Here is a 12806-nt window from a genome sequence, read left to right as displayed (position 1 = left end):
TATTTTTTATATCAAAATGCATGTAATAAATCACTGATTTAATTAATCCCACGTGTAATTCATTAATTGCATATTTGATCATAAAGTGCTCAATGAAATATGGTTCGATCAGTGGGATTCAGTTTACGATTATTGATTCTCAGACGTGGTTCTTGGCGACCGATTGGACACATGAGACCGTCTTCACCATTATTGGACTCGGTGCGAGATCAGTTTGAGGATTATGATCAACTTGCCAAGGACTTTACTAGGGTGTTCCTCAATAATTCAGCGAACGTGACGCTAAACACTAGTCTGTTCGACGTGTCTTTCCTCGTGCCCGGACAGCAAAAACAAAAAGTCCGATTTATCGGCGTTAGGGCGATTCTAGCAGTAAGAAGCAGGTAACAAATATTTTCTCTTCTTCTTCTTCAATCTGTTTCGTAATCAAACAATTGCATATTTACTTAAAATTATTTTTTTACTGAAGTAAATATTTATTCTATTTAAATAAAAATATTAAGTAACTCTATGTATTATATTAAGTAAATTAATTTAAACCATTACATTTTCTATATTCAAATAAGGATTTCATGAGATATAGAATACTATTTGTTAAATGAAATAATTGTTTTTGTTAAATAAGAAATCCAATTTTCTTCGCTGTGACAATTACATCTTAGTAAACATTTCATAGAATTAAAATAAAATTTTTTAAAATTATCTATTCTTTGACATTTAATAAATATTATACTTAAATTAAAGCAATGCATGTTTTAATTTGTTTATTATTTTTTAAAATTTAAGTTAATGCGTTATTAGGAGTCACCTAATGATAATTTTCTTGAGTAAAGTAATATTTTTTTGGATTAAGATATTTTTTTTATCAGTGCCCTAGAGAAAGATGTTTTTCAATCGTTTATTGGTTGAAAATAATGCTCCTCCCTTTCGGTTCATTAATTTCAAATAAAACAAGTATTTTATAATTAGTCCAACATTTCGCAGATCGATGAGCAGAAAATAACCAAGAGAATTTGAAATAAATAAATAAATTGAGCTAATTAGACCGGTTGATTAATAATGTAAGAGACATATCTGTTAAACGGAAGCATGAAAAACTAATTGAGCATAAAGCATTCGTTTATGCTCTAACGTTCAACGTAATGTGAAAATTTATCTATATGCATTTGTCTTCATACAGAGTGTTTCAAGAGATGTTGTACGGAATTCAAGCGGGTTTCGGAAGCCCGCAAGTACCGGTTGCCGAGTTGCTCGCGAGACCGGCGCCGACATTGCTTAGTCCGCAGAAGCCGAAGAGCTCGAATTTCCTACAAGTTCCCGACATGGAGAGTCCTAGGTGCGTTTTAATAATCATGAATGTTGTCGTTAGCCCGTTACTTATCTGTTAGTCTCACGAGTCCAGTTCGGAATCGTTGATATCGAGGTTCGCTCGTTAAAGCGTCGGCATGCATCATCGCGAAAACTGGTAAGCTTCGAAGGTTGAAATCGTATAAACGAATTGCGAACAGTGTTAAGCAAATCCGCAAAATGTGCTTGCGAAATTGATCGGAGATTTTTGAGCGTTCGCCTTAAAACATCGGCCTCGTTGGGGACTCAGTCGAAGCACGAGCAAGTATGTGGATTATGCGATATCTTACGTGAGATAGAAATTGGATTTCTCTCCAATGAGGATAAATTGAAAATGTCGAACGGTGAGACTAATGCCTGCGATTTTCAATGTCGAATGTTTCTTTCACATCTATATAGTTACTTGATCGTGATATATGTATATCTTTTCACGGCACATCCATGTCTCCTATCCTCATGGCACCGCATGGTTATCTCGTAATCTTTTATTTATTACCGTGTAATGCAAAAATTGCAAACTTAATCAAACCATGTATCGTGTATTGGACTTTATGTAGCATGCTCTTCTCTGAGAGGCACTTGCAATATTTTGTCGAATGATACGATTCACGTGGCGAATTCACCTAGCTTTGATCGCTGAGGAGAAACGGCAATTCTTGTTCAAAATTCTACGAATGAAGTCTGCCATTTGCTCGCTAGTACTTTTCTGAAACGTACCTTTTCTCTTATAATCTGTACTCTATAAAAAAAAAAGAGAGAAACTGCATATTATAATTTGTTGTGCGTTCTTTTCTCACACATTTCCGTCGATAATATTGATATCACGTATGCTTCCTTTCTACCTTTATTGTGGCATTATCGCCAATAATTTTATATTGGTGTACGATTCGCCGTTGTTCCTTTTATTATATATATATATTCTAAATTTCATGTAATAATCGCCAATTGTATTGACTAGATTGACAACAAGTTCCTACATTGCTGTTATAGATTCGATGAATTATCCGCACAAATTGTTTCGATCCTTTGGCACGTTGTCAAGTACAAACTGTTAATTTCGAGAGTGAGCTTTCGTCGTTGTTTAATTTTCGTTTCGTGAACCTTATATTCGATATTTGTCCCTTCCCCCGTCTTAAACCTGGAGTTATCCTTGTCTCTACGTGAAATGCCCATAAATCCCGTCTCCATACCTTGAGGTGCCGCTCCGCGGTTTCTGTGAGATACTGGTTCTGATGTGTTTAGGCCCAAAAGTGTCCCTTCGTCGCCGATGGTGAAACGGGCCTTCTCACGACTGGGTACGATCACGGCAGGATGGGGAAGGAGCATCAGAAAGCACGGCAGCACTATGCAGAGCGAGGATCGAAAGCGGTGGGCCAGCTCGCAGGATTGCAGCAGTACGTGCCTTCTCAATTCTTACGGAGAAAAGGACCAATTTATTTCATATCAGACACTTTGTGATTTTATTCCAGTAATTTCCAGTATCCCATAATTTTAAATTCACAAGTAAATATGGATATCGTAACCCAGCAAACACCAAGTAACAGTTACATAACACCAATATTATAATTTCCTACGCGAAAAGGTAAATACAATATAACACGCATGTTATATTACATTTACATTGTGGAGTAGGAAACTATAATATTGATGTTATGCAACTGTTACTTGCCGCTCATTGGGAAAGGGATAATAAAATAGTAATTCTAAGGTTTAGTAATGGCATAGAAAGATGTGTTCGTTGCATTCTTTCGCGACTGAGTGGATGGATACAATTTAAACATTTTACAGACAAGGAAGCAAAGGATAAGGATAAAGCCCAGTCATTGGCAGTGCCGCGACTCAGCGTATGCGCGGACGCGCAGAAAGTAGATAGGGCCAAACTAGCACAGACCGAGGTAAGCGAGACATCAACGATTAATGTGTTCTCTGGACGCTGAGAAAAATGATCGAAGAGGAGTTTTAGAAAGTTCACATTATCACGCGAAATTACAGTTTGCTAAGAAGTACATGATCGATTCATCAATTTGGTATATTGAAATTATGTTAAGCAACGAATAATATTTTCCGTAACATATTTTGTAAGATTAAATGTTTTCATTTTCCTTATTATTTTGCCCTAAAATAAGTTTCAATATGTAATTACATATTTATTTCACCTCTGTAATCAGTGATTATCGATTAATACCAATTCACATTAACATTCGAAGAAATATTAGAGCAATTCAGTTTTGATTCTCTATTAATAAACATAAACATTTTCAGTTTGACATTATCGAGTTCGACCCAGAGACTTTCCGAATTCTGCTGGATTACCTGCACACCGGATCCTGTCCGCTGACGTGCAGCAACATACCTGGTCTAATATGCGCCGCGGAGCACTACGACCTGCCGGAACTTCTTCAGGCTTGCTTCCATCACGCCAAGCAGTTCCTCAGGGTCGAGATTGTCTGCGTGATGTTGTGCGCCCTCGAGAATTATTACTGGCGTTACACGTCCGCCTCGGAATTGGTCAACATGATCCTCGCATTCATCGAGACGCGGGCCGAATTGCTCTTTAATCACTCGGACTTTGTCACCTTGAGCGAATCAATGGTACAGATGATTATGTGTCGCGGCCTCGAACTGGCGGAGGTCAAGAAATTCGAGGCGATGCTGAACTGGGCGAAGCACAGAATCAAAACCAAATCGACCAAGATCGACGCCAAGGTGGAGTTCAAATGTATCATGGACAGGCTCAGCAGGGACCTCAAGTTACATAAGATAACGCCTCAAGAACTAATCAGGGTAAATATCAAAGGAAAAATATAGTTGATATTAAAGGATAAAAAATAGCAATTAAAAGTCACATAACAGGACTAACTTTTAGTGTGAGATAGATGTTATAAGCTATTTTCCTCGTTATTCTAAATACAAACAGATTCTCTTCTCGCCTTTCCAGATCGTATTGCCATCGAAAGTTATAAAGAACGAGAGAATCCTTGAAACTCTGATGTATCAAGCGAATTCAGGCATATACAGAAACATCGACAGCTGTTTGGAAGCGTACCAGAAGAAAGTGCAGGATCAAAAAGAAAGTTTTGATTACGGACTATGAAAGTTAACGAATACGCGTAAGGTGCAACAAGGACGAAGTGTACCTGAAAAACGCGTATCGATAAAGGAACCATAAATTTTCCGACGTTGAGAAGATGATTCTTTCGCAACGTTGCGGCACGCATGTCGTACCGGATATTACATGCGAATAGTTTTTTTTTTCGTGGCAATGATTTGCAATTGAAGCATTCCAACTGCGACCACGATATGTCGATAAATACACTGCGAGGCCTGACACAAATTATGATAGATTTCTCCGATGTTACACAAGATCGTTGCTGAGTCACTCGACGGATAATAAGTTTAAACGTAAGTTCGGCTCCGTTCGCGTAAATTTTATTATTTGATACTGCAGTAATTCAGTTACATGTGGTAGTGTAACAGACTGCCAACTTTGTTTTGTTATCAAAGTGAATCCGTGAGAAGAATAATGTTGTAACGCTGGTATCAATGGAGGTGTGTTTGATAAAGAATTTTTAGAAATTTCTTTAGAAAGTTATCCGAGGGATTTGAAAAATATAGTAAGTTACCTGTTCGAGAATCTTTTGGTTTATCAGACAAATGTCAGTTGAATTTGTGAAATAATTTCCGTGCATAATTACTTTCAGGTGAAACTTCTCAATTAAACATTTTCATATGCATAATTTGCTTCCAATTTTGAAAATACAGACACTGTTTTCTAATGATGCTTCCACGAGATACATTTCTTCGGTTTAGCTGAATTTTGCTTCCATTTTGGGGTAAACGTTAGGAAGTCAGAAAATTTTATTAGCTGTAATATCTAGCATTCTTAAAACTGATTCTCACTGCTTAGTTTTTTTTCTATATCTCTTTTCTGAATATACACATTATGTGATTTTAGTTAAATATTTATATGAATTTTTGTGATTCGATATCGATTGCAAGGAGAGTTATTTTTGATAATATAAGCTCTTCCAAGGTGTCGTAAGATAGCAAGTACATATTATATCAATGAATCAAACAGGGAATGAAACAGGAAACACGTTACGTCACTTTCGTGTTACAGTTTCGTAAATAGCCGTTATCAATCTTCACAGACTTTGTTATTAATATATTCCTAACATGTGATTGAAAATTAAGTGTAAAGTATTGATTGGCTCGCGGATAACGCGAGAAAGCGGGAAAAGCACAATTTTCATACCGTTAATGAGAAGATTCACGCAAATAAAATCTCTGATCAGTCAAGGTAATAATTAATTAAGGAAAACTTTTATTACATTTCAATACCGCAGGTGAACGTTGACAAATCTGACTAGTAATATTTATTGTGCGGCAATGTCATCTGTCCTTTGGCTTTGGTGAAATGACAAAGGCGAAAATAGCAAACGAATCACTTGACGATACGGCGTTTCCGTTTTGTCGACGCGAAGGGTTAAGAAAAATTCACTTTAATGATGATCGGTCAGAAAGGCTTTCGATTGAGAGCGCGTATCGTATCGGCGGCACTTAATAAATTGCCGACACATGACAATCTGTATCATAAAAGAAAACGCTACTAATAGCACATAAGAATGGTTTACTATTACGTAAGCTTAAAAAAGAACATATAAATATACATATAATATATATATATACGTATCGTTACATATGCATAAGAATAAAACGATAAACGATGAGTAACAACAATAACAATAAAAATAATAATGACGCTAGAGTAAAAATGAGATGTAAAATATAACATAATATATAACGATAACAGCGCAAGCGAATTGATGTTGAATGTTGGGAGAAAGAAAATATGCGTATACATATACATATGTACATATGCGTACATATATACATGTATACACGTATATATACATATATTCGAGGTCTGTTCTGTTTTCTATCGTAGATTTTATATTTTCAAATACTCTAAGGCAGAGATTCTAAAATCCACGGAGAGGGCAGGCCGGAGAAAGAATTTTTCGCGCGACAACACGCGCGGGCCTCTTTTACGTTTGGCAAAGTGGACTCCCTTCCGGGGAAACACTTATTCGTAGCCGCAAAATGTTTTTCATCACACAACCGTGAACAACTCGACCTTCCCGTTCTGCGAAGAGAAGAGACATATCGACGATCTCTCTCCGGTGGGAGAATGGATTTCCGAAAAGAAAAGAATTTTCGTTTGGAGTCGTTTCGCGATTTCGACGAATCTTTGCGAATATCAAACGAGACCGCGACTAGCCTGGCCCCGGCAGCGCTCCGGTAACAAGTATATCAAAAATACGAGTGGCGAAGAGAGAACAAATAGGGTAGAAAATCGCGCGATTTCACACACAGAACACATATTCCGCGAACAACACTCTCCTTTTCCGAAGATATTTTTCAGAAGTCGGTCTCTTCTTCGATGCTCCAATGGAGGAAATATTTTTACACGATCTCGGTTGGTCGTCGCGATACGACATAATATTTTCAAGCGCCGATTCCCCGATGTATATTGTGTTACTATATGTAATATTATGATGTAATGTGCGTAAAGGTAAAAGGCCGTTAATCCTCAACCACTACGATGGGTTCAATACTGTTCCCAATTTCTCAGTTCGTAATTTTACGATGCGTCAGAAATAGCGTCTGATTATATATCTGACTATTTTTTTATAGCTCACAATCTATATATACACATATCTATGTAATATAATATTTTTCAAATTCCTGGTCTTAATGAAAAGATTATTTGCGACACAAATTTTGTTGCGCATCATCGCACAGCATAACCGTGTAATGGAAATCACATAAGATACATTTTGGTAATTTATAATAATATATACTAATATAGGCTGCCTCTCTCTCTTTCTCTACTAAAAATGACTGTTAATAGAAATATGTTTAATGATTTATCCTTCGTCGGATATAATAATAGGACTAGACATAAGCACATAAAATAATCAAACAGGATTGTACTCTATTATTGGGACCAAAATTGAACTCATTGTAGTTGTTGTTTCATTAAAATACATATAATAATAGTTGAGGATTAAAATCGGCCTTCTCCCGCTGCGGAGGACGCCAAACTGTTAAGTGTCTTATTGTTCAGGCAAGCGGCTGGACGCAAGTAGTTTTGAAATCCGCCACTCGACGAGATCCAATTATCTCCAGATCAATTTGAGTGATTGTCCATTTCTTATTATTATAGAGATGCGTTTTTTTTTACGAAAAAAAGCAGCTTTGTAAATGCATTTACCGCATGACAAAGAAAAAAGTTACAAGTGCATAAATTGCGGATATAATTATTTTTCAAATTAATTTTAGTTAATAATTTGCTTAGGCCCGGTTTCTTTTCATTCTCTGGTTAACTGTTAGTCAGAAATTAGTCAACTCTCTGTCACTTCTCAGATAATAACATAGAAAAAGATGGAGCGCCGACTAACATCTGGTTGACAGTTAACCAGAAGACGAAAAACCGGGCCTTAGAGATTGAATGCTTAAGTATTACAGTTTTCTGCACGTAAGTGAAACATAATTTCCATAAAACAGATTCAAACACAGGAGCCACACAGTAATAGAGACGGATCGCGAAGCGGGTGAAATTCGAAATTCTACTTCGTCAGTGTGTAAGCGTAGTTTTAGTGTGTGATTGAAGTGTATTCGATTGTTCGTCATTGTGTCTACGATGTCTCCCCGATCTATGTAGAGACGCGCCATAAGCTCATTATTCATCGTTACATTTATCGGAGTAAAGCTCGGCGCAGGTTCGCTCAGGATTGCCGTATTTTGCAATGAGACACGTCATCGCGATACAATTACGATTACGTAATTGCGCGCGGTGATTTATAAGGTTCGAGAGTACCAAATAGAATTATCTATAAAATTGACATTAAGCATTACACACTTAAGGATTGATATGTAGTATTTTTAGATCTCTATAGGCATGCGAGAATGCCCTCGTAGTGAGGTTCACTTTTATCTGTAGTATCGAAAATCGATATAGCCGAAATTACATTGATATCAATCATCAATTAAAATGTGAAAAGATTTGAACCTGCGCTCGAGCTTGCTCAACAAAATGGGAATATCACAAGTCAGTACAAAAACTTACGCCTGTCGTGTATAACTCTTCCTCCTCTCGCGCCGTGGCACGAATATACACTAATGTACAAAACGAAACTTTTTTTACTGTACTCGACGACAGTCCAGGCGTTACTCGTTGTCAAGAAAGATAAAGCGAAAGGGGGGAGAAATGTGACGCGCCATGCCGAGGTGCGACATCCCCTCGAGAACACCCCAAAAAAAAAAAAAAAGAAAATTTGCAAAAAGTCATCGAACGCCATTCTGTCCAGCCATTGCCGCCTATTGTTCAACTGTACATTCACGCAAATGTATAAAGGAATTGTTTCGCAGAGGAATAGAGAAGAGGAAGCAAATGAAAGAAAGGAGGAGAGAGAAAAAATATATATACGTACACATATATATTAAGATGTAAACACACACACACACGCGCGCGCACATGGCATACATGTGTACACGTAACGATAAAGAAAGGAGAATGAGAGGGAGAGAAAGAGTATACAATGCGACGAGTCAAAACTGCGTAACGAAATATTGTGAGCCACGTGAGCGGACCCCGGCGAGTAAGTAGAGTAAGTAAGTGTAATATCAGACGCACATTGAGGCGGATTTCCGATGGGGAAAGATTGCGTCGTTAAAAGCGCTTTTCTGCCGTAACGGGTACGAGATCGTTTTATCGAAATAATTTACTAGCGAGTGGAATATCATGAAGGATAAGAGACTGAAAATTCAGCAGTTTCTCAATCTTTCTTGGCTGCTTGTGGTTTTAATTTTTGCTGGTAACGTTCTATTGTACATTTTATAGTGGACAAACAATTCAACGATTTGTCCACTCTAATCGTATAAATCAAAATACCGTTTATAAAGCCAAGCAGTTGTGAAGTCGTTTGCATATACATTACTCTCGAAAAGTCTATCAGTGGATTATCACTGAAAACAGTGAGTACCCAGCGAGAAATGACCCGTCGAAACAATGTCAAATTGATGTCAATTGGCGGTGTTGATGTCGATTCGACATCGATAGACGGTTCATTTCTCGCGTAGCCATTGATTTGCAGTTGTAAGTGTAGCACTGAAAATCGCAGTGGTATACTTATAACTGGTAAATCAGTGACTATTCACTGTTTTCGATGGTAATTCACTGATTGAATTTTAGAGAGTACAGTAGGCTGTTAAATATTTTAAAATCGATTATATAAATTCTGACGGTTCCGCGGAATTAAGGCGGTGATGATGCATGTGTACGGATGTGCTACTGCATCGCGCAGGACTCAATGTGTGCCTGGGCTAAGGATAATCTCTGCGTTTTGTGCGATGTACGAGGGTTGTGCGTAATCTTTAAGCGCTTCTCGAATTCTCTGGTATGCGTCTGGTTATTTGTGCGATAGTCTATAAAGGCCGTTGTTGTGATGCCGTGTACGTGTTGTCATTCTTATCTTGTTAAATACTCGCTGTTCTTCTCAACATTATACCGCTGCCATTGGATTTTCATCGTCTCGTTGTTGTTGTTGTTGTCGTTATTGTTAAGGGGGAAACGTATTGTCCGTTCAATTGCACGCACAGACGCAGCGGCGAGATGCCACGACTATATTTCCTTTTCCTTCACATCGCGGCATTGTACTCTTCCCGAATTCGTCAGCTTATCTTGCGCGTGAACCACGATAAACTTTTTAATTTTATCCCCGTGTAATATCATACAAAAATTCTACAGAACGTGTGCTTGGACTTTGGCAAGGTATTTAGCGATGATAGAATATAAAATATCATTCCTAAATACGGGTATATCGAAAACGATCCATCTTTTAATGAACAACCCGCTCACATTCAAATTGTCTCCAACAATACGGCCGGTGTAAAAGTCGTGGTTCTCGATTCCTGCAACTATACATTTCTCTCGATACGAAAATGTCGAGTGATCGACATCAGTTTATAATCCGTCAAAATGTTACCTCGCGTTTATTCGGACGTTTAATTCCATTATACTAATATAATTTATCATTTACAGATCTCAGCTTGTTTCGCAATGACGTGATATGTTAATTGAGATTAATAATTTTCTTATCCCGATATATATATATCGCACTCCCATTATTGTGTACGTGGATTCAAGTTACCAATAGTGCGTGTAACGGACAAGATTACTGAATATCAATTTACGTAAATATCAAAGAGCGTCTCCAGTTTCGTGCGATTATATCGGCGTGAGACCACTGTGACCTGACAATTGTGAAAAGTGCGTGCACACGAGTTTCTTCCTTCCGCTTGTCGTCGTGATGAATCTTAGGAACTCGCCGTGTCGCGCTTACGTGGTAACGAATACAAAAAGAATACAGATAAAATTATGAACAAAGATTTATTGTATATGAAGCTACTGTGATGTTACTGTTGAATATAAAAAATATATATATCTATATATACACATATATACATATATATAAAAGATGCTGTATTTAAAGTCGTGTCTAAAGATCGTTTTCTTTTATCTCCTCGCTCACCGAAACAAAGTCTATCGCGAATCTGTGAAAGTGAAATTGTAATTTATATTCGTACAAGCAAAACTATTTTTTAAAGATGACAACGTGACTGATCTATTATGTAATATAGGCAATAAAAATGTATTGTGCTAGATCTTCTCTATATGTACGTCCGTGTAAACCTCGTCAAGTGCATAATGGAATGCAAGTGCTTGCAGAACTAGAACTCCTTCGTCCGTTTTATTTGGTACATTACTGCACTTCGCGTAAATCATAAAAATTAATTTTTTTTAGAAACAAAATTTTATACCTCATGGACGTTTATTTGATTGTGAGGAAATCGAAAACATAAAAAGCTATGTGAGATTTGAGAATTATTTTTTTGAAGTATAGTAAATTTTTTAACGGGTTTCGAAATTAGGGGAAAAGTTCATTAATCATGTAAAATTTATCGCTCTAAAAAAATTTCAATTAGGCAACAAATAGAAATTTATTTAAATTTTATATGAAATATCTAGGAATTAACTAAATCTTGTGTCGAGCTGGTTAAGACGCCCGCACGGATTGAGGGAGGTCCCAGGTTCGAATCCTGGCTGGGGTAATATTTTTCGCAATAAGAATTTTAATAAGGGGGAAAGGGGGGAAGGGGGTTATCATATTAGATGCTATCTGTGTAGCATTATTAAAATAATTTATAAACGTGAATTCACTGACGATAACACTTCCACTTACGGGGATTAACCTGTGTTTTAAGACTAGTATGTAACTGGCGCACAGGATAAGTTGGAAAGAATACGGTATATGAATTCACTTAAATAATTTAATTTAACTGGCTACTTACACCTATGCCCGGTCCTAAACGGCCTCTTTAATTTCTAATTAAATCTTGTGTTTTATTAATTAAAAAAAATTTTTTATTAATATAAAATTTGTCTGCATTTTTGTAAAATCTTATAAATCCAAGAGACTTAGAATTTTGTGAAAACATTTGCCTATTAAAAAATTTCATATATATTTCTATAATAATATACTATAGTTATAAAATGCATTCTATGTACAATATTCTGCTCAACATTGAAAGAGAGGGAAATGTGGCAAATTAAATTGAAATTTATTTTATATTGGTAACTATAGCATTTCTCTGTTACAGGACAGGAGAATCTCAATATCAATCTACATAAAGAGCATTTATGCTCCACAAACTAACACTACACTACTTGTAAAACCTATAAAAATTCAATTTTTATGACTTCTAATAAAGTCACTGAAAAATAAACCGGACGGTATTCAATAATCTTAATTAGAAATTTAGAAAATTATTTACATTAAATTTTTACGATTCTGGTTTATACTTTGATCCTCTGTCGATTCCCTTTCCTTCGAAAAGTAGCTGACTATGTGAAATCTTCTGATATCAAAGTCGGTAATTACATAAAACCAAAATGAATCGGTATCGTAATAGAGTTTTGTGTAATATTAATTTCTACAGGTATTGTACTATTTAGTCCAAAATGTTCTTGCTCAAAAATGTTAATTTTAATAGTTTTAGCTTAAAATTTTAATAGTTTTATTTTAATAGAAATAGTTCTTAAAATAAAGTTGCTTTATGCAGTCTCCATCTTGCATGAACATTCATAAATACATAATGAGCTATGTACTTATACAATTCATATTACTCGTAACTGTCTAAATTATCTCTACTACCTCAGGAAAATATACAATAAATTATAGCGCGAAAAAGATGTGTACATATTTACATACACACGATAAATATGATGTACCACATTTATCTCTGTATTTAAAAAATGGACTATAAATAGCGACTGTCGGTTGGATCTATACAAATCGTTCTCTACAAAATTTGTATACGCTTGAGCCGTGGGA

The 12806-nt window shown here is 36.3% G+C and overlaps 1 protein-coding gene across 2 annotated transcripts in view; it reads left to right on the top strand.

The window, feature by feature from the left end:
• Positions 1-6070, top strand: part of LOC105570208 — a 38577-nt gene extending 32507 nt beyond the window's left edge. The window contains exons 15-20 of one of the 2 annotated variants that reach the window (XM_012027244.1): positions 144-383; positions 1181-1336; positions 2599-2741; positions 3136-3242; positions 3610-4131; positions 4286-6070. In XM_012027244.1, coding sequence (XP_011882634.1) covers positions 144-383; positions 1181-1336; positions 2599-2741; positions 3136-3242; positions 3610-4131; positions 4286-4441 — 1324 coding nt within the window. In that variant the 3' untranslated portion in view covers positions 4442-6070. Of the gene's footprint in view, positions 1-143; positions 384-1180; positions 1337-2589; positions 2742-3135; positions 3243-3609; positions 4132-4285 lie in introns of both variants that reach the window. The other variant, XM_012027243.1, reaches the window with a different exon arrangement.
• Positions 6071-12806: the final 6736 nt, after the last annotated feature.

The sequence above is a fragment of the Vollenhovia emeryi genome, unplaced genomic scaffold, assembly GCF_000949405.1.
Source record: "Vollenhovia emeryi isolate VEMERY1.0 unplaced genomic scaffold, V.emery_V1.0 DF939121.1, whole genome shotgun sequence".
In the NCBI taxonomy this organism is placed as follows: domain Eukaryota; kingdom Metazoa; phylum Arthropoda; class Insecta; order Hymenoptera; family Formicidae; genus Vollenhovia; species Vollenhovia emeryi.
Note: the sequence above shows the minus strand (reverse complement) of the source record. Positions and strands in the feature narration are given on the sequence as shown.